Raw genomic sequence first — 22,710 nt, forward strand, 5'->3', positions numbered from 1 at the left:
GCCTCCCCTGCCATTGACTCAATCGCTCCTTCCACAACTGTTCTTTTCCATCCCGGGGCTTCGGAACCCCGGAGTTTCTACACCATCTTCAATCTTGGATATCCCTGGGTGTATGTCATGATTTTTATTGGCTGTACGATACGTTTGCGACTCTTCTCCCATCTTTGCATCTACAATCTCAATATCTGAGGCTTATATCAATGTACAACTACCGACTTCCGAACTGTGTTTCTTCAATACAATAATATAAAGCAAATCTGGTTCTACTGCAATCACGCCGCATATACTCTATACATTACCCCTCGAGGTCTCGGCTAGGCCTATGCTCGACCGGCCAGGTGCTAGGATAGACGCGCACATCTGCAGCGGGTAGACCACGTCCTCTGCTTGCCTACCGGGTCTGCACGTTGCAAGGCTGCGTCGATACCACTATCTCGTCGTAAAGCACATTGTTATTAACAAGCGCAAGTCCGGATCCAATAACAAGTGTATTTATATTATGAACATGGAGGCAATGCCATTGCCTACTGTAGCATTGGGGCTCGGCGCATGCCGCTGCAGGTTGGTATTTGGAGTAGCAGACGGTGAATTCCGCTAATTGAAGGCTATCAATGCAGCCCATGTAGGTGGGGGTTTGTCCCATACACCACGGAGGGTTCATCGTCGTTAGCAGCACAGGTTGTGTTTTGTCTGGGGGTGCCAGATCTATGTACATTTATATGAATATGGACACTTCTCCCCGACAACAAAGGGTACTAATCGTCATGCGTCTACCGCCTAGAAAACGAGCTTAATAGGGCCATTTAGGTACGACATTGAATAATGTGTTCAACTGGGGTTCACTTTTTGGTGCTTGGCAGAAATATATCCCTTGACCTCCATGGGCTATAACCGCCCGCTAAACATGCAATGCGAAGAAGTATATTTTATGATCCTATGCTTGATATCACTGCGTAAAAGGCTGCAGAATTTGTTGTATGTAAATAGAGCTACAGCCTTTGGGGTTGGGGCTGTCGACAACATTAATACAGTGGGCAGACAGATATATATAACCGGATTCTTCAACACCATCACCCGTTTTTGAGCGCGCGCGTACTATCAGTTAGTTGGCGTCACTGGGTGCGCCGGCCAAGGAGTTGAAAACATTGACTACCGCGCCCTACCTACGACTTAGCAGCCTCCTGACCTGCAAGTTCTCCTATAGGACTGAAACTATCCCGTCCCTTATGATTATTTAGCTATGAAATTGAACCATGTAAAATGAACCCATGCTGGCAAATTGTGCAGCGTTACTGGCTTCTGGGTATGCCAGACTCTCTTTGAATTGCATTGTTATGTATCCCCAACGTGGACCCGGGCTGGGGTTAATGGGGTGTCTGCTTGAATTGTTTTTGTTTTGACGACTGATATCTAGACCAGATGACAGCAGCCAGCAGCACCATAAAGCCCATTATCAAGGTATATCCCCTATATCCCCAAAGGCCGCTTTCAACGTTCTTGCTCTGACCATGACCAAGTCATAGACCAGCAGAAGCACTACCCTCTCCCTCAGCGAGGGCCTTTTCAATGAACTTCTCCAGGTCGTCAATTTCCTCGGGAGTCGCAGAGTGACCAAGGTTTCTGCATGATAGGAATATCAAGTTAGCAAACCATCACAACCCGGAACAACAGCGACTAAAAACATACTCATATTTGTTGAAGGAAACATTTTCAAGGCCAAGCTCGATGAGTTTCTGCGCGGAGGTTTTTCCAGAGGCAAATGGAACAACAGGATCCTCGGTACCGTGGGCAAGGAAGAACGGTGTCTTCTTGTTGGCCCACTCTTCCGGCAAGTAGTTCTTAATCCGGTCGCTCAATAGCATGTAGCATGATAGACCAAAGACACCGCCGAGCTTTTCCTTGCTAGTCACACCGGCGAACACGGACATCGCACCACCCTGGGAGAATCCGCCCAGGATGATACGGGACGCCTTAATCTGCTTGTTCATCTCTTGCTCGATGAGGGTATTGAAGTAATCGCGGGAGCGGATAATTCCAGCTTCGTCCTGGCTGACGAGGAATTCTTCGAAGTCCAACTAGAAAGAAAGAGATGATGGTTAGCGCCGTGGGATTATCAAGGAGTCGGGAATATAAAGCTCACATCACCGCCAAGTTTGGAGATGTCGTACCATCCAGGCATGGGCCTACCGAAGTTCTAATTGATATTCCGTCAATCAATACCCAATTAATTATAGATATGAGGCTCACATACGACTGTGATTGGGATGTCGGGCGCATTGGGGAAGATGAAGGCCACCTCGTCGAACTTGCCGCGGCGGCGCCATGTCTGGGCAAGGGACATCCTATTAAAAATTAGACATTGATGGTCTGGAGCGAGGCTCATGGGCCTGAGCCAGATGATTTATGGGAATTTTCATACCATCCAGCACCGCTGTATTCAAACACTGTTAGCCCCAACACCATCGTCTATCTGCTTCTGGCACTTACCTATCTCCCAAACCATGGGCCATGATAACGGTGGCGGTGTGCTTCTTGAGCGCTGGAACAATGTATGGACCACGAGTCATCTTGACGTTCGATATATGTTATTAGATGCAAAAAACAAAGGTTGGATGGAAGGAACTGAGATTCTCAAACTGTTGATTTCCCCACGTTTCTGCCGCCGAGGTTATCGCCATCTCACCGCCCACTTGATAACAACATCTGGAGATGAAGTAGATGAATTCCAGGGTTCATCCATGGATTCAGCGGATACATTATTAAACATTATAAAGGCTACGTCTAAGTAATCATGAGACCCCATTAATCACACCACATCAAGAGAATATAACTCCTGTTTAGTCGACTCAATGACCTCATTGACGAGATCAGCTTCCACAACCCCTTGCTGCCAAGAGAAAGCCAGCACCAAACACCCGTCTCCCCCAGTGATAGCTGACACCTCAATGGCATTACCCATTACACTGGCACATTGTGAAAACACCATCCTCTTGATAGAAGGTAGGTCAGGGTCTGTTTGCGGATCCAAAACGCCAACATTCGACACCTCAAAGCTCTTCTCTCGGTCCTTGCCAACCTTGGACAAACACAGTTCCTCCTGAAAATCGTCGACAAACTGGAGTAGGCTTGTGTTGGCATTTTTCCCTTCCATTTTCAGGACAGACTCAATCGTCTTACGAGACCGTCTGGCCTCTGCCCATGGGAAGGATCCGTCGGACCGCGCGACTGCCGCACGGGAATAGGTCTCTTCGTAGTCCTGGACCCAGACGCCCATCGACTCATCAGTGATAACATCTGGAAGCCAGCGCCGGCTTGAGAGCGCGCCGGTGCAGGCGAGCAGCGTGAACTCAGACGGGATGTGCGCAAAGACGGAGCGGGCGACGATCGTCTGTAGCAGTGCGGTGATCGTCGTCCCCTCTTGTCGACATTTTTCCCTTACTGTGCTGATGAGTAGTTTGGAGAATGGCACGAGCCGCACTCGGGTTTGAGAGGGGATTAGGACTTTGGAGCCAGTCCATAGACCCGTGGGCCGTCGGGAGTAAATTTTTGCTTGGAACATCTTCTTGGCAAGAAATGACAAGGAAAGAGACATTGAGTGCAGATGCTCAATATTCGGCAGGAGAGGGAGCTTCGGTGACTTGATGATGGATTTAGTCTGGTCCGACGACTCCACTGCGCCTAGGGCTCGTAGGAAGGTTTTATGAAAGGCTTTCCCGGAGGTCCCATCGCCAATGGCGTGGTGATATACAAATGCCACTGTGAATTGCCGTTCGTCCTCTATATCTAGCAGGACACAGACTCTCCAGAAAGGATTTGGAGCCTTGAACGGCGTGTTATGCTGGGTCGCAAGCAAGGTTTGCAGGTCCAGATCTGGAGTGGGCTCGCCATCGACTTCGGTACTTAACAAGCCTGGTTTTCTGTCCTGAAAAGATACAACTCGGTCGAGATCAATTTCTGGCAGCCGCACGAAGTAAGGGTCTTGTGTGTGATCATCTGCCACGACGGCGGATAGCGACGGATGTTCCGCGGTTGTGGCCTCGCATGCCTGATAGACGTAGTCTTTGACAGGAAGCACGAATGAATCTGGCAGGAAATAAGTTGCTGATACTGCAGCATTCAAATAAAACCCAACCTGGTGGCGCGACGTTGAATATTGTTCCAATCGGCCTGGTCGGGGTCAGGTCAGGCATTGTTGACTCTCGGAAAAGGTTGCCGACTGTTTTTGACAGGGACCTACTCACCAACGGGGCGTAGTATTTCGAGGTTCTCCATGATAGACTATTACCAGAGCCTAGCAAACAATCTCCCTTGCTTGTTGGATGCCCAGAATGTCTGGAGATAGACTGGCCCTGATCAATTTACTTGTCTGATTTATGAATCTACCCGTGCACGTGACGCCTCATACTATCCCACGAAAGGCATTCTTCCACTACTGGAAAAGGGCAACAATGAAATTCTAGATTATACGGATAGTTGTCGGCTTGCAAGGTCCTCGGATAGAAGAGAGATGGACCAAAAAAAAGTAACCGCGATAAGAACTAGCCTTTAGCAACAGTGAAGTCATTGGCCGGGTTAGGGCGGCGGTTGTGATAACAGACTTCGCGGGTAACGTGGTTATAACATAGCTAGGAAGGCGGCGTTTATTGTGTTATTATAGCAGGAAACGATGGGGCACAAGACATCATTGTTCATTATGCATCGCTAACTCTTGAGACCAAAGGGAAATAGAGCCAAAATGTCGAAGAACCAGGTTTTTACAGCGCAGCAATGCCACCGACGAGTGCAGCACCAATAACTCCCCAAGCAGCGGTCTGCATCGGCACAGCAGCACCCTTGGAAGTGGAAGAGGACGAGGATCCACTCTGTGCTTGACCCTCAGCAGTAGACTCGTTGGCATTACGTGCAGCAGAATCCTTGGGGAAGGCAGTGGCAACGAGATTGGTGTTATTGGTACAGGCAGATGGTGTCTGGTATGTGATGTCGGAGGAGAATTGGATATCGGAGCACTGTATTGTATTAGTATCCCAATAAGGAGCCAAAATGGACGAAGAACAAGTGAACATACAGCATAGAGACCTCCACTTGGGTCACCATTAGTCTGTACCTGAAGGGTAGCATTCATTCCGTCGGTGAGATTACGGCCAATCAACTCCTGATTGATCTCGACGTGAGGAAGACAGAACTCGCCAAGGCCGCTGACCTTAAAGGTTGGCGAGAGGACAATGTTGAAGTTGTCTCCAGGATCGTTGCCCAGTGCAAGGAGGATCTCAACGGCAGTCTGGGCATGGTGCATCTCAAGAGCGACGGGGAATGAACCACCAGACAATGGTAGCTTGGTACGATCAGAAGACTGGCTCATTCCACCACACGGGAAATTGGTCATGGTATCCTCGTCAAAACCACGGGAGGTTGGGTACATCAGCTTGAAGTGTGCGGAGACCAATGGCACGATGGCCGTGAAGGTGAGGAGGGAGAACTTCATTGTGAGTATGTTGTTGGAGAGCTGAAAAGGACGAGAGAGAGATAAAATTTAGTATGTACAGAAAACTGGGAGAACTCAGCTCTTTGAACCTTTCTATACGAGTTCTGCACATAAAATGCGAGGGAGTTAGCGGGACCTGAAAACGACAGGGCCCACCCGTAAAGTCCTGTTTGATCCAGGATATCGGGATATCGGCAATCATGACTTTGAGATTGTGCATGGATCGGAACCTTCCGACATCCCTGTCATGTTCTGCGAAGTGACTTTGGGCTCCAACCCTCTCTTCAATCCCTGATGCTTCTTTGCGTCGCTATTTCTGACAATTATACATGCGCACCTAAACGCAGTGTTACACACCTTCCGATTTCTCGGCAATGGTTGTATCCCGGACTATACCCCATCTAAAATGGCATGGACCTGCTGTTTTGGTAGCTCGGACTATACCTGCTCCAAAGGTAAATTAAAGCTTTACGCTAGCCCTAAGAGTGGGTATTACCCGGTGGACTAGTCCGGATATGGTTAGTAAATTAGCTCAATTGCGCGCGAAAGGCTTAGTCATGTGATTGCATGCAGTTCTTGGACCGCCAAGTGCCGGAGACAGCGAAGGTTTTGAGTGAAATGGAGTGGAATGAGGGGAAAATAGTGATCTATGATGAGAAGAGCAATTCAGAGCCAAGTCAATTCGTATCATATTACCCCAAGACATTATTCCCCAACGCCAGACAGATGCTATTCAACGTCATAAATAATATCAACATGCATAAGATGTGTAAGAGAAAGTCAAATGCAAAATTCTTAGTGTCTGTGCTCATTAGTTTGAATGAAGCGTCCGACCGCCAGTTCCCCGAGGAAAGCGCCTGCAAGCACCGAGCAGAAATAGCCGATGTTCATAGTCATGACAGCTAGCATGCTAGGCGTGATATTAGCATTTATCCGAACAATGCCGGTAGAGATTAGGACATACAGTAGATATGATATGCCCACAATGCATAGGAACAGGAGCGCTCGCGGTAGATCAACGCTGAAACGCCAGGGAATTGGCCCGTGAGTGACGTTGTGCACAACTTTGACAGATTCCTCAACGCCCTGCGCGGTGACAAGTGATGCAATTTTCGCATCTGGGTCGGAGTCAATGTTGCCAGCTTCTGTGCCTTTGCCGGCCACAGTGATATATCGTCGGTTGAGATGTGTGGCGAGCCAGTGGCGCTCCATGGTTGCTTTGAAAGCGACCAGGCATCGGTCGATGATAGCGAGAACAATCAAGAAAATGCATGTGCCCGCAAAGCTACCCGAGGATGAAGGGGTCCAAGCATTGGAGAAAAGCGACGTGTCGTGGGTATTTTTGAATACCATAGCCATGCTCATAGAGCTCGATGAGGAGCTCATACTGTGCGAAGTCGAGCCGTGGCTGCTGTGGCCGCCCATATCCATGCCTTCCATTATTGATAGGCGAGGAAGCGAGGTCTGGGAGGATCAAGAGAATGTGAAAAGGAAAATATAAAAACATGAAGTGACGCATTGACGCATTGACGATTGCCGCATTGGGCCACAACCTTCGGCACTAAAACGGTGCCCACATGGTGGACCCACCCCAGGTGAGCACGGATGAGCATAATATTGGTAATCTGTCCTGTCATTGGCGATGGAAGTATCCATATACATCCGAGTGTTTTGCAGAGCTCAATCTCATGCTTTCCATTACAACTCCAGCACAAGATGTCCATGTCAATGGGTGACATGCCTGCGGGCTCAATGTCCATGGGCGATGGCGTTCCCAGTCTGTTCACCCTACAAAAGATGTACTGGGCTGTTGTGGGAAGTGCAATCGGTGTAGCAACCCTTGTTAACGTGCTGGATCGCGTTATTGCTAGTCATCGGTATGTTTAATCTCAACATCCGGTGACCTTGACTAACGATAATCAGCTTGCGAGATTCTTCACTCACGCCCGCCAAGCCAAAATCACTGTTCTTCAATATCTATGCCACAGTCACAGCAACAGTCCGCGAAGTTGGCTATGCAACTCCACGACCGCTCCGACTGGGAGGATTGACCCTCCATTTCCCGCCACTTGGCCGCGTTCTCATCATGCTAGCCAACCTGGTGGTAGTCATGGTCCTTTGTTTCTACAAGCTGGACACCCTAGATCCATGGAAATGGGAGAACGTCGGCTATCGCACTGGTTTCATCGGCATTTGCCAGCTGCCACTGATATTTCTACTGGCAGGCAGACAGAACATTATTGGGTTCTTGGCAGGAATGAGCTACGTCAGCCTAAACTGGTACCATCGCTGGGTCGCACGGACATTGTGGTTGACTGCCACCATCCATATGGGATTCTGGTTCCGCAATTGGGATCGTTGGCATTATATCACCCACCAGCTTTATAACGATCCGTTGACGAAGCGTGGATTTGCTGCTTGGATTATCCTGACCTTTATTGTGATCACTTCCTTCGCTCCAATTCGTCGACTCAGTTATGAGTTCTTTGTCATCCAGCATCTAGTCACCTTTGTTGGCTTTATTGTTGCGGTGTGGATGCATGCGCCTGATGAAGTCAAGGTCTGGGTATGGCTCCCAATTGGGCTTGTGGTGTTCGATAGACTTGCTCGTTACACCTGGGGCGCATATGCGAACTTGGCCATTTTCCACCGAAAGAACAAAGCAAATGCCCTCTGGGCACATTCGGCTACGTTTACTCCGCTACCTGGAAATGTAACCTGCATTACTATTGAAAATCCCGGTATCCGGTGGCGACCCGGTCAGCACGTCTTCCTCACCTGTCACTCCGTCGCTCCATTGCAATGCCACCCATTTACTATCGCATCTATCCCAGAAGATAAGAAGATGAAGTTCTTTATTCGCGCTGAGAATGGTGGAACAAGACGCTTTTTCCGGTACGCCTCGAAGAGCGATAGTCTATTGGGGGATGAACAAGCGACAGGGATATCCGATACGACTATTTTTATCGAAGGGCCATACGGAAGCATTCGGCCCTTGCGTCAGTTTGACAGTGCTGTACTGCTGGCAGGTGGCATGGGCGCGACATTCACGATACCACTTTTGCGGGACGTGGTATTAGCATGGAAGATGGAGAGCAATGGCAGCAAGGAGCAGATACCCAGTCGTGTCGCTCGCCTAACAGCCACAAAGCGGTTGCGTTTTGTCTGGGTAGTCAAATCACGTTCTCAGTTGACCTACTTTGACTCCGAACTGCATGCCCTGTTGGCAGACGTGAATGACTGTCGACGCACAAATTCAAATTTTGAGAAGGAGATTGAGGTTAGCATTTATATCACATGTGATGAAAAGCTAGACCCGCCTATCTCTACCTCGCTACCATTGCAGATACAGTCTCCCCCTATACTGGAGGCCTCTACGCAAGGCAAGACCAAGAACATCTCTGGGAAAGACAATATCTCGATTCATTCTGTCTCTGCCGACCCAGCATCAACCCCAGGCGCCGTCGTCACAGGTAGGGGGTGTCTCCCTGGTGGAGACTGGTGTTGCACTACTCAGATCGAAGAAGAAGAGATCAATACTGCCTGTGCATGTACCTGTTCCGGCTCAGCACCTGTTCAGTCTGAGAAGGCTGCTCTGGATATGAAACCCCTTCAATCTGAAGATCTACCAAACAAAACAATCATATATCCTAATATCATCTCTGGTCGTCCCAAGCCACGGACTATCATCCGCAAGGTCCTGGAGAAAGCTGAAGGAGAAAGTGCCGTGGTCGTGTGTGGACCTCGTGGCTTAGCAGACGATGTCCGCCGGAGCGTGGTTTCTCTGAGCGATGAACGAGCTGTGCACAAGGGAACAGGTGCGCAGGGGATCTACTTGCATGTTGAGAACTTCGGTTTGTGAAGGAAGAAATCGCAACCTAGAATTTAATCCTTTATTCCCTAGGTATGTTCATCTTCCGGTGTAATTAACACTTCGGTTTGGCACTGATTAGTATATGCAGGCATGGCTAAGGCGTCTACCAAAGGTGAGGGGTTGATCCTCGCCTTTGCGAGCGAGGTACAATACTATTTGCTTGTGCCTCCACTCATTCCCCTAGTCCCTTCATCAGCCACTCGTCATATAAGAGTTCCAGAGCCGTCGCCCGATCCTCGGGGTTCCACTGCAAAGCCATCCGTAGCCACCTCAAAAACCCTTCTTTGTCTTCCCCTTCAACATTCTCGGCCAGGCTCTCCAGAGTAATGTCTGGAATCGGGGCTACGTCCTTCCAATTGCCCGACTCATCCCAGAAGACCGAACTGAGATGCCTCTGTTCTCGGAATTCGGGTGGCGCAGGGCCTAGCAGGGCAACCAGTTCCGCCATATGCACCCGGTCATCAAATATGCCATCTGTGTTTTTGCCACTGATAAGGGTGCGAGGGCTAACAATGTCCCAGGCCTACATATGTCAAAATTAGCATTTATAGTAAAGCGAAAGTTAAGAATAATGCCACTCACGACCATGGCAACACTCCAAATGTCCACCTTGTAACCCCAGTTCGATTTTAGAACTACTTCAGGAGCTCTGTAACCGTTCGGCATGATATCATCGTTGTGCTCTTTGTCACCCAACCGAGCTTCTCCAAAATCAGTGAGCAGTGGCAGCCCACCTTTTGGAAGGAAGCCCAAAGACCTGTAGATCGTTCGGTCTTTGAGCACCTTTCTAGGTGATGGACCTGTGACTTCAGCCTCTTCGAATCGGGAAAGATAGCTTTTTTCTGGTCCAGGAAGCAGTAAATTCTTCAGCTGAATATCTGCGAGAGTTAGGCCTACGATATAATCTGTTCGGGGGATATGGTGTATTACCGGTGTGGATGATGTGACACTCCGAATGTAGGAAATCTAGGGCGATAAGTAGCTGTCGGATAGCTGGCTTCATGTCATCAAGGGTCATTGCCTGCCCAGGAGACAACTTAACAATAAGATCTGCAGTCGTTCCGAGAGGTTCATGAACAAGACAGATGTGGCGGCCATGAGGGCCCTGGATATAAAAATGGTCGAGAAGTTTGCGAATGAAGTTTCTACCTGGATGGTTTGTTTCCTTCGAATTCATGCGTGTGTAGATGTGCAGCTCTCGCTCGTGGTCCGGTTTTTGGGCCGTCACGTAAAGTTTCAAGACAACGTACGTTGATGTGCTGTATTATATGTTGATATTAGAATCACCATCGTCTGGATAGCTTGAAGTGTATAAATTGCACCTACATCAAGTCTTTCGCAAGCCAAACTGTTGAGGTTACTCCGTACCCTATTTTGGCAAGTGCTTGATATTGATTATTGAGTATCTCACTTGGATCCCGCGGGAAAGTCCTCTGGGGTGCATGTCCATTGTGATGATGACACGACTGTTCGGTGCGGCACAAATGTTGTTCTCCGATCAGACGGTAGGGAATTTCGTTGACAGCAAGAAGTGGAGGGTAGAGACGTAGTCAAGCCCCTGAGACCACCAGGGATACAAATACTCCAAATGTTTCGTGCGGCTCGCTGCGTTATAAAATTGAGCGCAGAAGCTGGCCCCAAGGTAGGTCGAGCGTGTCGGCGAACGAGATGATGCAAAAGACGGATCTGAAAGGAGAGCCAGGTCCAAGGGGGTCGGATTCAAGGGTACCTGCATATATATAAGTAGGAAAATATGTTTCCGAATATTAATTCATGCAGGAAGTTGAGCGATCTGACTAAACGGATCGAAACACTTCATTTATATGCATCTCCACTCTTAAATTAGATACACTGCGTGGGGCTAATTAAGCAGTAAGAAGCTATGCGGACAAGGTACCTAGGTAGAGTCCGAGGTATTGAGACACGTTCAAAATCCGTTTCAAGATAGATGGGCGTAGGGATGCCGTCGCTCTACGTTAGACATCATATGCCAGACCATAGAAAAAGATTATCCTCCTTGGCATTTGTCAAGTAGTCCGTCGCGTCGCTCAAACTCGAAGCTGAAGTTGACTCATTCGGACCAACAGCTTTAGCCCGAGACAACCCGAGCCAGCACATGACATCATCCAGGAACTGAGCTAACTCCAATTCTTCCACCTCCCGTCCACCAGCCTCTATCACCCCAACAGCTTCCCATTGCAAGTATCCAAGCCGTCAAGATGTTCCGCTTCGTAAGTTTCACCAACACCAATTCTCACCAATTCAACCTCCCCTAACTCCCAACCCACTAACACGAACAGAGCAAAACCCTCGACCCCATCACCCTCTTCCACTCCCCCTCCATCCAAGCATCAACCAGAACCCTCAACATCCTGAAACAAGCTTCCACAACCGCTAGCGAAACCGCCACAGAAGACCAGGCTAGCGATCACTCCCGCCACGCCAAGCAACAGCGCGGCGAGTTCGAGCTCGAGGTTACCACCGCACCCCGACAACAGACCAGCTTCGCAATATTCTCGACTACATCTCGCCCGTCAGCGGTGTCGGTGGTCCGGGTGATAAGGTGACGTATGGTGTCGGGGAGCTTGTCAAGGGCGCCCGTGATGCGGAGGATGCGCTGAAGAAGTTCAAGGAGGATAATACGAATTTCGTGAGGCCTATCGTATGTTTGACATTTCCCTTTCTTCCATCGCCATGTTGGATATCTATCTGGATCTGCTTTACTAATGCTCTACTGTACAGACCGTTGACTGGGTCAATGGCCGCGCTGTCATCGGAGACGACCAGTCCGAGATCCTGCGCATGGTGCGCCAGCTTCCTGCGAACTAAAACAGTCTGTGCTTCACTGCGAGGAGACCTATGCGCTACAGATAGTCTACTTGGATTTTGAACACGAACGAAATCAAACTCATATTCCATATTCCATACAATGCAACCATTACTAGCAGAAGACAGGAACTGCGCCATTTTTGGTCTATGGCTGTATCATACAAGAATCGAATTCCACAACTCCCCCACAATAAAACTAGTTCGAGACGATAAGACGTATCATGTTGCAAGTTGCAAGGTGGAAATAAAGTTGAAGTTAAAACAGAAGAGAAAAGACGAAAAGATGAGCCATTAAACTCAATACTGGGACACCTGGCACAAGGAAACCAAGATCCAGCTTGGAGTCCCGCGCGCCATCGGAACATAAGAAGAGACAAAGGTCGACCGAATATGAATGTGAAATCTGGATTTTGGTCAGGAACTTAGAACATTGTCCCGAATGTGCCATCCGTCGCGATAGGCTTGCGTGGCGAGGTGCGGCCGTTACTGTCGACGGCGGGTTTGCGGTGACTAGAGTGGTCAGTAAGAGAACGATCATATAAAAGCCACTCAGCATGGTTTCGAGGGGAACATACCGGAACGTAAATCCGACAAACAAGCCCTTGCCCATCTTATCATCGCGATCCGCCATATCCTCAAGAGCGCGCTGCTTATCGTGGACCTCCTTGTACTTAGCCATATCTGCTTCATTGCTGAAATCGTCAAAGTACCCGGCATCAGTCTCGGAATCAAGTTCAGGCACGAACGGAGCCCGTTGCTCACGCAAACTCTCGAAGTCGACCTCGGCGAAATAGTCATGCGCATGAATCTCCTTGATGTTCTTGAAGCGCTGGTCTTTCCCAGCAACCAGTCTCGTGATGAGATCCCACGTCCGCCGTGACAAGAAATAGTTCGGATCCTCGTAGACGGGCTTCCGCAACACCTTCTGCCAGCGCTTCAGGTTCTGCCATGTCTCCTCAACTGTCGCGCCTGCGAAGGGCGGGTAGCCTGCCAATGCCTCGAAGAGCATACATCCCAAGCTCCAGTAGTCCACAGTGAAATCGTATTGGTCGCCCTTTAACACTTCCGGCGCCATGTAATCTGGCGATCCTACAATGGACTTGGCGTAGTTAACTTCTCGCTGGCGTAGAGACTGGTATCCTTGTCGTCGTTCGGCCATTGTACGTTGTTCCATGGGCCGACCAAAGGGAACGGGCGTGTTCCCGACTTCCTCAAGCTTAACGCGCATTGACTCGATCTTGCCCGGGCTCAGCATACCAGCCGCAAGACCGAAATCAGTCAGCTTGACATGGCCCGTGGAATCGATCAGGAAATTTTCGGGCTTCAAGTCACGATGAATGTATCCCAGCACATGGAGCGCATCAATGCAGCTGAACATCTCGGCAATGTAGAAGCGGGCGTGACGGTTATGGAGAACACCGGTGTTATTCAGCAGTGTGCGGAAGTCTCCGCCAGGAACATACTCCATGGCCAAGTAGATCTGTGTGTCATCTTGGAAGGCATAGAGTAGCTTGACTAGCCAGTCGCTCTTGGCCGCAGTGAGAATATCACGCTCGGTCAGGATATGACGAATCTCATCCAGCTTGAAAAGCAGCTTTTTGCTCATGACTTTCAACGCGCACACTTCCCGCGTATCCTTCTTCTGCGCCAGATACACCTGTCCATACCCACCCTGACCAACCTGAGTCAGAATCTGGAAGTCGCCCTGGCGGAGACGTGTGCGACGTTTCCGCAGATGTGCGCGCTCGCGACCGAGGTATTTTAGGAGGGCGGGTTCGTGCTCGTGGTCAGGGGTAGCAGGGGGGTCGGGGTAGGCGGCTTTGAATTGTGCGTGGCGGGTTTGGCGATTGTGGACGTAGCTGAGGAGATCGAAGTAATGGTCAAGGAAGTCTGTCGTGCAAAGTCAGTCCATTTATCTCAAGATTCTTATGCTGGGTCGCACTTACAGAGTTGGGTCACATTGACGAGGCGCTTGACTTTGGGCTGTGCTAGCTTTTCCATTTCCTCGGGGGTCAGGCCGCGCATCTGGACCTGGCGTTTGGTTGTCTCATCGCGTGGTTGATATGGTTCCTGACGCGAAAGTGCTGCAGCAGTTGGGGTTGATCCCAGCTCCTTCGTTAGACGCGTTGGGTTGGGGGGGTGTGTTCTCCTTGTTGGCTCTCCGCGTTGGGCTCGAAGGGGTTTGGTGGATAACGCTCTCGTTGAAGTCCTCGCCATTTTTGCCGGCAGAGAACATTGGATGATTGTAGTGGTTATATGTCGATTTGGAGGGAGAAGTGGGAGCCAACTTCATGGCCTTGTCGAAGACATTGGGTAGGTCGAGTGCGCCCGGAGGCAATCTTGACTTGCTTGGGCTACCCTGGGGGGGTTTGTGGGGGACTGGTAAAGCCATCGGCAGGAGTGGAGGGGCGATCGAATTGACCACGGGTATGCAACAGGGGTGGTGGATTCGGGAGTCGTAGACCCAGTTGGTCCTCTGAAATAATAGCCATGGTGTTGATGGAGGAGCGATAGAGAGGTTGGTTGTGACCCCCTGTGATAAGGCCGGGACTAGTTGGCACTGTCCAAGAACAAAGACAAAGTGACGAAAGTGTTCAAGGAAAAAGAAAAAAAGGAAAGAAGAAAATGCCTTTGTCTCGGGAAGTATTGAAGGTTTATGTTTATTATTTCAAAAGTCGATCACTCTCCACTAAGATCGAACGGATCTTGATTCTCATTTCTACAATCCACTTCCATCCCGCGATATCCCCTTCCTCACGGAGTTGCTGTAGCAACTCCCCCCACGTCATACACTTCGATGCAAACCCGACTAGATCCCACGAGAGTGGATGAGTTTATCGAGGCGAGCTGAACATCATCTCAACTTCCAATCGCTAATTGTGCTTTGACGGTTCCTCTTAAGTGGGATCGGCTTTAGTATGGAGTTGAACATGAAACCACTGGTGGTCGGACACTCTGTTTTTGACTTTTGCATAATCCAACTAGTGAATGTCGCATAGGTCCGTGTTCGGGGAATAAGAAATAATTGTCCGGTCACTGCCTATATTGTATGTAGGTAAACCATAGGGGTTATGCAATCACAGGAATCTTGAAGCTATCGCAAGGGGGGTGGGCATAAGCAGACTTCCTGATTGGGAATAGTTAGTCCACCTTGGTAACACAGCTGAAGTGTTTCCATGGATTGGAGGCACGGGGACCCCGATAATTGGCAATCACAACCATGGAAACCCAAAAAATTTAAACCGAAATGAAAAATAAATTTAATATCGAGCTCGTATAAGATTCGTATAAGATCCTATTATTCACAGAGCACCCTGCTTCCGTTGGCCAGTCTGATTTCATTAGTCTCACCCTTGAATAGGATTCTGATCTCAGCCCTGGGGTACCCACAAAGAACGCCAGCCCATAGTCATCCGTCGTGAAGGTGATTGTGGCCCCCTTTGGGGAAATAAAACACATCGCCCGGAGTCGCCGTAACCTTCTGGCCCGTCTCGTCTGCAATTTCAAACTTGCCCTCGACGATAATCTTCATTTCGTCGTAGGTGTAGGTGTAGACAAGGGGAGTGCCCTTTTCCAGTCGGTAAAAGCCACATGACATGGGCTTGTCTGGGTTTTCGATCTCGCTGTAGTTTGTCAGCAAAATTGCCTACCTAGGTATCTACCTACCTAACACACTATGAGGCCGTACCTTGATTGAACATCACCCAGGAAAGCGTTTTCGTTTGCGATAAGCGGCGGCTTGAAGGTAGATTGCGCCTTAGCGTGGTAGGTGAATGGAAGTGCCATGGTTGGTCTAATCAGTGTGAATGCGTACAAGAACCAATGCAATGTTTAATAGATAAAAGAAATATTCCAGTCAGTTCCCGAGGACTGCCTCTGCTTTATACCGATGTTGCCGCAGTCTGCCATTGCATAGAATGAGGGGATACTATTCAGAAAGAAGTCTTCCTCAAACTTGGGGCAACTCGATCCGGACAAACAGTGACAGTCGGATCTGATGTCCCGACCAGGCAGTCCAACAGAGAAATTTTTGGGAGAAAGAAACGAAGAGATTGAGGGACTTGCGGGCGATGAGGGGAAGCTTGAAGCTTGAGATAAAGACCTTTACTAATGGAGGAAAAACTACCGACAACTTTTGACAGTATTGCTTAGCTGGATAATCACTGATCTGATGGACTATGAGCCTACACCTGCGCATCACCTGATAAAGTTGGAGAGGTTGAGTACATGGATATACAGATGGGTGCTGAGCTGGGAGGATCCCTTTACTTGATGCGGTTAGCTCTTTCCATCAAGTCCGGAACCACAGTATGTTCAACCATGTCACTGACCTTCTAATGCTTGGCATAATATGTTCGTAGTAGGGAATACTACGGGCACAGAAGATCCTCGAACCTGGAGAATAGGAAAAATAGCAATAGCCCGTCGTCTGTGTAAGAAAGTCCAGGGAACATTTTGCATATTGGTATACTATATTAACAAAAAGGAGAGAGCGATTTTAAGCCTCAATGCCCCACTACATCTACATACAACCTTGGAGATTTCTACAGCTGTAACCGTAAAGCCAAAGAATACATATAAATTTGACTAGATCCAGGGCAACCGGCAGTCAAGGTAGTGCTGTCACTTTCCTTGATGAAAAACATGCTTGTCCTACAGGCCAAGATGGGATGTCTCTGGAAGTGCCCAGCTACATATACGATGAATATTTCTCAACTAGATCGACTTTGCTCTTACACATCAAGCCCTGGAGGTCATGTGAGTGCAGACCCCGTGCATCATCTATCCCCCCCCCACATTGATGCGGCTTCGAAGCTCACCTATCCAATACCAGATCTTCACCGCTAGTTCCCCTCTTCACTTTTAAGCCGCATACATACCTAATTAGATAAACCATCATTCGATCATATATTTATATTCTGCTATATACCCATCCAAAGCTCTCTGATCAACATGACATCGCAAATTTCACCGAATCAAATAGGAATCGACGTTGGCGAGCGTTTATTCAACAGCCCTGAAAATCCCAACAGCTGCACTTGCGGCTGGTATGTCTACTACTCGGCTGTCTGTGGACACGTGTACCAGGAGGTCAAGCACCAATGTGGTGCGTCCCAGAGCGTGAAATACGAAAGCGGAAATAAAACTAGAGCATCTGCTCGAGGTAGGTTCTGCAAGACCCCGGCACCGAAAACCATCGTCCAGGGGGTGCAGATCAACGCCAAGTGCCAGCATTGCTGATTTTCAGTGTTCAAGTAAGTGATACACGTTTTCAATTACGTGGGAAAAGACACACTAAAAAGTAATTTTAGCCATAGTCTTCCTGGAGACTCTTCGACAGATACTCGGGAAGGGTGCTTTGTTGCAATTGCTATGTGGCAGTGAGAGTTGGGAAGCCATGAGAGGATCATTCCAAGGATTATACACAGGTGTACCTGGGGTATGGCGTATACAGGTAGCTGTCTACTGTATTATCTACTCTAATCGGCTATCCAAAAATTGTACATTGGATGGTAAAGTAAGATCAAAGGAAGATTAAAATAAAGAGAAAGTCATTAAAGTATACTATTTAAGTAGTTAAGGAAGGCATGACTGTACTAGGTACTTATAAAGCCTTAAAAAGAAACCTCCTCTCTCCCATCTTTTCTCTAGGAAATAAACTCTCAGTCAGACCTTCTACATACACAATCAAATACAAGACCATCTCGGAAATAGTTCGATCGGCGACTGAGGCAAATCAACCGAGAAGGATTTGCCAGATTGCAAGAACTGCTTCAGGGCTCAATATCTTGTGAGTAAGTGGGAATTCTAAGTGAGATCTTATGTTCTTCCTTTCACAATTGTAGATTTTCGGGTTTCCAATTGACACGGTAGAGAACGGAAGTACTATATTCGGCTACTGGGAAGCCATTTGCGATCCCGTTCGCCGGGCATGTATAACCACAGTGATTGGCTAACTGACCTGAAAAGGGAGTAAGCAATGATTTATAAATTTATACCATGAACACAAGGATGATTTTGAAAGCTCTGATATTCAAGCTGGTGGAAAGCCAAGCCGGTATTTCAGTCGCCGAATGGTGCTTGATCAGGTCGATCGGCGATTCAGATGCATCGCTTAGACACGGATCGCCGTCCTACTTGTTTCAGTCTTCAGCATTCCCAAAACCATTTTGAGATCGTGCTTTTAAGCAGTTCTCAAAGATTGGAATATCGAAAGAGCTGGATCGCAAACAAGTCGAAGTCATGAGTGTCCCTACTCAGGAAGCATTTACCATGGCCAATGTGCCAGAGGCTCCAGAAGATCCGCTTTATCGTTTGATGAGAGAGTATCGGCAAAATACCAATGAAAAAAAGATTGATTTGGGAATTGGTGCTTACCGGGATGAGCATGGCAAGCCGTGGGTTTTGCCGGTCGTCAAAAAGGTCTGCTTGCCTGACTCAGAGCACGCCCCAATTGCGTTTCTGACATGACAGTGATAGGCCGAGGCACTTCTTCAAACACCAGAGTTCAATCACGAGTACCTCCCGATACGTGGTCTAGACTCATTCTTGGCTGCAGCGCAGAGGTTGATGCTCGGCAATGATAGCCCAGCTATCCATGAAAATCGGGTATGCACTCCAAAGCATGAATGAAGGGAAGATAGAGAGGGAGAGAGATAAGGACAATTCGCATGAAGACGCCTGCTGCGACTGTTTTGAAAACCGGACATCTTAGCTGATTCTTCTAGATATCTTCCATGCAAACAGTATCAGGAACTGGCGCAGTTCACCTTGGAGCGACATTCATTTCTCGTTTCTGCCGTGGAACAGCAAGACCCAAGGCATTCATCTCCGATCCCACATGGCCAAACCATTACCAAATCTTCAGCCAATCCGGGTTCGACGTGCAATACTACCCTTACTATTCGGTAGAATCTCAAAAGATTGACGTCGAAGCCATGATCCGGTGTCTGCAAGAGGCTCCAAGAAAATCCCTAGTTGTACTGCAAGGCTGTGCTCATAATCCCACCGGACTAGATCCATCAAAAGAAGAGTGGAGGCAAATCGCAGATGTCATGGCAGAGAAAGGCCATTTCCCTTTCTTTGACAATGCATATCAAGGCTTCGCAAGTGGTGACCTTACCCAAGACTCATGGGCATGCCGATACTTCATCGGACGGGGTTTTGAATGTTGCATCGCTCAGTCCTTCGCCAAAAATCTTGGGATGTACGGGGAGCGTGTTGGTGGCTTTCACTACATCTGTTCGCCATCACCAGATGCCTCTCACATTGCGGATCGGATCTCTAGTCAACTAGCAATCCTTCAGCGTGCTCATATTTCGAATCCTCCCGCCTACGGAGCCCACGTCGCTAGCCGAGTCTTGAACAACCCCGAGCTATTTGCTCAATGGCAACATGAGCTGGGCATCATGAGCGGTCGTCTTATGAAAGTACGCGAAGAAATAAGGTCTAAACTCGAAGCTCGAGAAACACCAGGCTCATGGGCCTTCCTTTCTACCCAAATCGGAATGTTTAGTTACACTGGTCTCTCGAAGGATCAGATCAGACTGCTTAAAAGTAAATGGCACATATATATGGTGAGTTCTCTGCTTCTCTACGCCGTCGACACGAGCTGATAGACCCGCAGACTGAGAATGGGCGTATTTCTGTGGCGGGACTGAACCCAAACAACATGGAGTATTTCATAGATGCGGTCGATGACGTAGTAAGGGCTTGTCCATGAGAAATTGAAGCCATATTCATGTTACAATTCTGCTCCTGTGCCTTTCCTTGAGTAATCTCTATGGTTTCCAAACGATTCTCACAACGTACAGAGTCTCCAGGCACAGTGGTTTCTGTTCCTTATAAAGCTTTTTCACCGTTCATCCCCGTACTACCTAGAAATCCCTTGACTCAGCATCGTAAGAATGCCTATATTCTTGAAAGATCAGAGTACGTGACTGGACAACTAAACGCTACCAGAGGAGTCTTTTGGTCTGTTCCTGCGAAATTGTCATACAAAAATAGCCCAAACATGAATTGAAGAAGAATGATGACAGCAACGTGACCTTGATCCAATTATTTATCGTAGAATTGGAATTCATCCAGGCCACGTCCTGATGGCACCATAGGCAGAGATAACGCTTTTGGAGCAACCTTCACCTCCAGAAGTGCTGGGCCGGAAGTATTGAGCAGCCATCCAATCTTGTTGTCCATATCATCGATCTTGGAGCAACTTTCAGCCTGCACTCCCATTGCTCGAGCAGCGTCCACGAAGTCTGGGTTGAGGTTGTGACTATGACAGAATCGGTTGCTGTAATAAACCGTTTGTAGGTGCGTCACCATCCTTGCTCCTCGTTGTTAAGAAGTACAACTTTGACATCGATACCAAACTGACTTGCTGTGAGCAATTCGCTGATGGTCATGTTAAATGATGCATCCCCGTCAATATCGATGACAAGAGCCTCAGGACGAGCAACCTTCGCGCCAATTGCCGCAGGAAGTCCGTACCCCATCGTACCAAGCCCCCCAGAAGTAATCATGGTTCTCGGATATCTCCATCGGAAATGCTGGGCAGCCCACATTTGGTGTTGTCCGACGCCAGTAGTGATAATCGTGCGCTCCTTGATATGATCCACAGCATCGCTCAGTCGCTCGATAAAATCCTGAGGCAGAATCATATCATTGTTGTTACCACTTTGATTGAATGCTCGGAATGGATATTGGTCTTTCCAGGCCTGGATCTGCGCGAGCCATTCAGGTCGGTGAATCGGTATAGTATAAGGTAACAGAAGTTCAAGGCTCTCCGCGCAATCACCAACAACAGGTATCGTAGCTTCCACCACTTTGTTGATATTCTTAGGAGAGATATCAAAATGGACTATCCCGCCGCGGCCTTCATGCGCTGCCAGTCGTGCTTGAGGCGCAAATTTTGGGATATATCCTGTAACCCGATCGTCGAACCTAGCACCAAGTGCTAGAATCAAATCCGCGTTCTGGATAGCTAAATTAGCGTACCCAGATCCATGTAGACCAAGCATATGCAAGGCTTTAGGGTCTCTTTCGTCAAAGGCTCCTAGACCTTGCAGACTAGTAGTAACAGGAATTGACGACTTATCCGCTAGCTCCTTCAAGAGCCTAGGCCCATCAGAGCTAGCTAGTATTCCTTGTCCCGCATATATTACAGGCTTTTTTGCTTTGTTAATAAGCTTGGCAGCCTTTTTAACTGCTATAAGCAGCTCCTGTCGTCGAGCATCTTTGATGGCCGTAGTGGTAACAGGACGATTCTGGGGACGAATCGGCAGATTCGTCGGGGCTTTTGATAGAATACTCGCAGTCACATCAAGCGGCAGTTCCACTAGCACCGGTCCCGGCCGACCGCTAGTTGCGATTTCAAAGGCCTCTCTAATCCTCTGTGCGAGCTCTTCTGTCTTGCGCACGCTGACGTTCCACTTGGTGCACGGCTGGGACATGGATAGAATGTCCGCTTCCTGGAAAGCGTCCGTTCCAATCTTGTCTGCGCTAACCTGACCACAGAAGACAACCATGGGAGTGCCGTCCGCGAGGGCATCCATCATAGGTGTGATGAGGTTAGTCGCGCCGGGCCCGGATGTAACCAGGATAACTCCGGGCTTCCCAGTGACGCGCGCATATCCCTGTGCCATATGTCCACCACCTTGTTCGTGTCGAGGAAGTATGAAATCGAAGGCTTCGGATTGATGAATTGCGTCGAACACCGGCAGTATGCAGCCACCTGGGTAGCCGACTGTATTGGGGCACGTAACGCGTTAGGCGAAAAACGACAACGATCGAACTGGTGTCGCGAACATACAAATGTGTCGAACATTATGGCGTGCCATCATGTCGTGAAATATCTGACCACCGGTCTTGCCAAGGAGGCTGCAGAAAACAGACCTTAGTCACACTGTTTGTATAGTTTTAAAACTTCAGATCCTTCACTTACGAGGCGTCTGTGGCCATCCCGGAGGCAAGTGGCCTCTCCACTTCTGACGGCGTCTTGAGACCAGGTCCATGGGGGGTGATGGTCGTTCCTGCCATTGATGCTTGAGAACAGATCATTATCGGAATCGAACGGTCAATCCTTGCTTACGCTTTCGGAATAGCCCTTGGCAGGATGCTAGGCTCAACTGACGAGCAAGTGGCTAAAGCTTCGGTCGCCATCGACGAAAGACGTTTTTTTGGAGGATGCGTGACTGCCCGTTTACCCAGGGCAGAGATCCCTTGTCGAATGAATCCTGCCATGGTGATGTCGGCAGGAAATCGGGATGCTTTCCCCTTTCCTTCAAGCAACGGATAAAAATCTGCAGATAATAACCTTGCTATGGTCTAATAGAAGGTAATAGTTAAATGCAAGTATTTATAGCGGCCGTAATACCCCTTGGGGGCCAAAATTACTTGAATGACTCACCGGACTGGCTGGATTGACTGATCACTCCAATACACAATATATGTAGGTCAACCTAGTTACCTTAACTCAATCGGCCTCTAGTTTATGAGTGACTCACTTGCCTCCGCACTCACATCC

At 48.7% G+C, this 22,710-nt stretch overlaps 12 protein-coding genes across 12 annotated transcripts; 4 read left to right on the forward strand and 8 right to left on the reverse strand.

Moving 5' to 3' along the window:
* Nucleotides 1-1,517: 1,517 nt before the first annotated feature.
* Nucleotides 1,518-2,567, reverse strand: N7519_010260 (palmitoyl-(protein) hydrolase; the record flags this gene model as incomplete). Its single annotated transcript, XM_057297033.1, has 6 exons — nucleotides 1,518-1,620; nucleotides 1,687-2,075; nucleotides 2,141-2,194; nucleotides 2,252-2,342; nucleotides 2,420-2,431; nucleotides 2,488-2,567. The coding sequence occupies 6 exons, from the start codon at nucleotides 2,565-2,567 to the stop codon at nucleotides 1,518-1,520; spliced, it is 729 nt and encodes a 242-aa protein (XP_057144915.1).
* Nucleotides 2,568-2,806: 239 nt separating this feature from the next.
* Nucleotides 2,807-4,272, reverse strand: N7519_010261 (uncharacterized protein; the record flags this gene model as incomplete). The annotated part of the gene is made up of 2 exons (XM_057297034.1): nucleotides 2,807-4,167; nucleotides 4,242-4,272. The coding sequence occupies 2 exons, from the start codon at nucleotides 4,270-4,272 to the stop codon at nucleotides 2,807-2,809; spliced, it is 1,392 nt and encodes a 463-aa protein (XP_057144916.1).
* Nucleotides 4,273-4,754: 482 nt separating this feature from the next.
* Nucleotides 4,755-5,482, reverse strand: N7519_010262 (putative GPI anchored protein; the record flags this gene model as incomplete). The annotated part of the gene is made up of 2 exons (XM_057297035.1): nucleotides 4,755-5,006; nucleotides 5,066-5,482. 2 exons carry the CDS (start codon nucleotides 5,480-5,482, stop codon nucleotides 4,755-4,757), a joined length of 669 nt encoding a protein of 222 aa, XP_057144917.1.
* A 795-nt stretch (nucleotides 5,483-6,277) lies between these two features.
* N7519_010263 (copper transporter family protein) lies at nucleotides 6,278-6,922 on the reverse strand (the record flags this gene model as incomplete). The annotated part of the gene is made up of 2 exons (XM_057297036.1): nucleotides 6,278-6,392; nucleotides 6,447-6,922. 2 exons carry the CDS (start codon nucleotides 6,920-6,922, stop codon nucleotides 6,278-6,280), a joined length of 591 nt encoding a protein of 196 aa, XP_057144918.1.
* Nucleotides 6,923-7,198: 276 nt separating this feature from the next.
* Nucleotides 7,199-9,344, forward strand: N7519_010264 (ferric reductase family protein; the record flags this gene model as incomplete). The annotated part of the gene is made up of 2 exons (XM_057297037.1): nucleotides 7,199-7,359; nucleotides 7,406-9,344. 2 exons carry the CDS (start codon nucleotides 7,199-7,201, stop codon nucleotides 9,342-9,344), a joined length of 2,100 nt encoding a protein of 699 aa, XP_057144919.1.
* Nucleotides 9,345-9,528: 184 nt separating this feature from the next.
* N7519_010265 (protein kinase domain protein) lies at nucleotides 9,529-10,022 on the reverse strand (the record flags this gene model as incomplete). Its single annotated transcript, XM_057297038.1, has 2 exons — nucleotides 9,529-9,879; nucleotides 9,939-10,022. The coding sequence occupies 2 exons, from the start codon at nucleotides 10,020-10,022 to the stop codon at nucleotides 9,529-9,531; spliced, it is 435 nt and encodes a 144-aa protein (XP_057144920.1).
* Nucleotides 10,023-11,575: 1,553 nt separating this feature from the next.
* N7519_010266 (uncharacterized protein) lies at nucleotides 11,576-12,185 on the forward strand (the record flags this gene model as incomplete). Its single annotated transcript, XM_057297039.1, has 4 exons — nucleotides 11,576-11,587; nucleotides 11,657-11,830; nucleotides 11,860-12,018; nucleotides 12,099-12,185. 4 exons carry the CDS (start codon nucleotides 11,576-11,578, stop codon nucleotides 12,183-12,185), a joined length of 432 nt encoding a protein of 143 aa, XP_057144921.1.
* A 422-nt stretch (nucleotides 12,186-12,607) lies between these two features.
* Nucleotides 12,608-14,577, reverse strand: N7519_010267 (putative serine/threonine protein kinase; the record flags this gene model as incomplete). The annotated part of the gene is made up of 4 exons (XM_057297040.1): nucleotides 12,608-12,695; nucleotides 12,761-14,075; nucleotides 14,132-14,294; nucleotides 14,380-14,577. 4 exons carry the CDS (start codon nucleotides 14,575-14,577, stop codon nucleotides 12,608-12,610), a joined length of 1,764 nt encoding a protein of 587 aa, XP_057144922.1.
* A 1,017-nt stretch (nucleotides 14,578-15,594) lies between these two features.
* On the reverse strand, nucleotides 15,595-15,971 carry N7519_010268 (cupin domain-containing protein; the record flags this gene model as incomplete). The annotated part of the gene is made up of 2 exons (XM_057297041.1): nucleotides 15,595-15,808; nucleotides 15,874-15,971. 2 exons carry the CDS (start codon nucleotides 15,969-15,971, stop codon nucleotides 15,595-15,597), a joined length of 312 nt encoding a protein of 103 aa, XP_057144923.1.
* A 1,167-nt stretch (nucleotides 15,972-17,138) lies between these two features.
* N7519_010269 (uncharacterized protein) lies at nucleotides 17,139-17,426 on the forward strand (the record flags this gene model as incomplete). Its single annotated transcript, XM_057297042.1, has 1 exon — nucleotides 17,139-17,426. One exon carries the CDS (start codon nucleotides 17,139-17,141, stop codon nucleotides 17,424-17,426), a length of 288 nt encoding a protein of 95 aa, XP_057144924.1.
* Nucleotides 17,427-18,428: 1,002 nt separating this feature from the next.
* N7519_010270 (uncharacterized protein) lies at nucleotides 18,429-19,908 on the forward strand (the record flags this gene model as incomplete). Its single annotated transcript, XM_057297043.1, has 4 exons — nucleotides 18,429-18,608; nucleotides 18,666-18,794; nucleotides 18,914-19,762; nucleotides 19,813-19,908. 4 exons carry the CDS (start codon nucleotides 18,429-18,431, stop codon nucleotides 19,906-19,908), a joined length of 1,254 nt encoding a protein of 417 aa, XP_057144925.1.
* A 335-nt stretch (nucleotides 19,909-20,243) lies between these two features.
* On the reverse strand, nucleotides 20,244-22,223 carry N7519_010271 (uncharacterized protein; the record flags this gene model as incomplete). Its single annotated transcript, XM_057297044.1, has 4 exons — nucleotides 20,244-20,460; nucleotides 20,508-21,930; nucleotides 21,997-22,064; nucleotides 22,129-22,223. 4 exons carry the CDS (start codon nucleotides 22,221-22,223, stop codon nucleotides 20,244-20,246), a joined length of 1,803 nt encoding a protein of 600 aa, XP_057144926.1.
* Between the last annotated feature and the right edge of the window lie 487 nt (nucleotides 22,224-22,710).

The sequence above is a fragment of the Penicillium mononematosum genome, assembly GCF_028829835.1.
Source record: "Penicillium mononematosum strain IBT 11891 chromosome Unknown utg000005l:1.0-9366267.0:1.0-9372171.0, whole genome shotgun sequence".
In the NCBI taxonomy this organism is placed as follows: domain Eukaryota; kingdom Fungi; phylum Ascomycota; class Eurotiomycetes; order Eurotiales; family Aspergillaceae; genus Penicillium; species Penicillium mononematosum.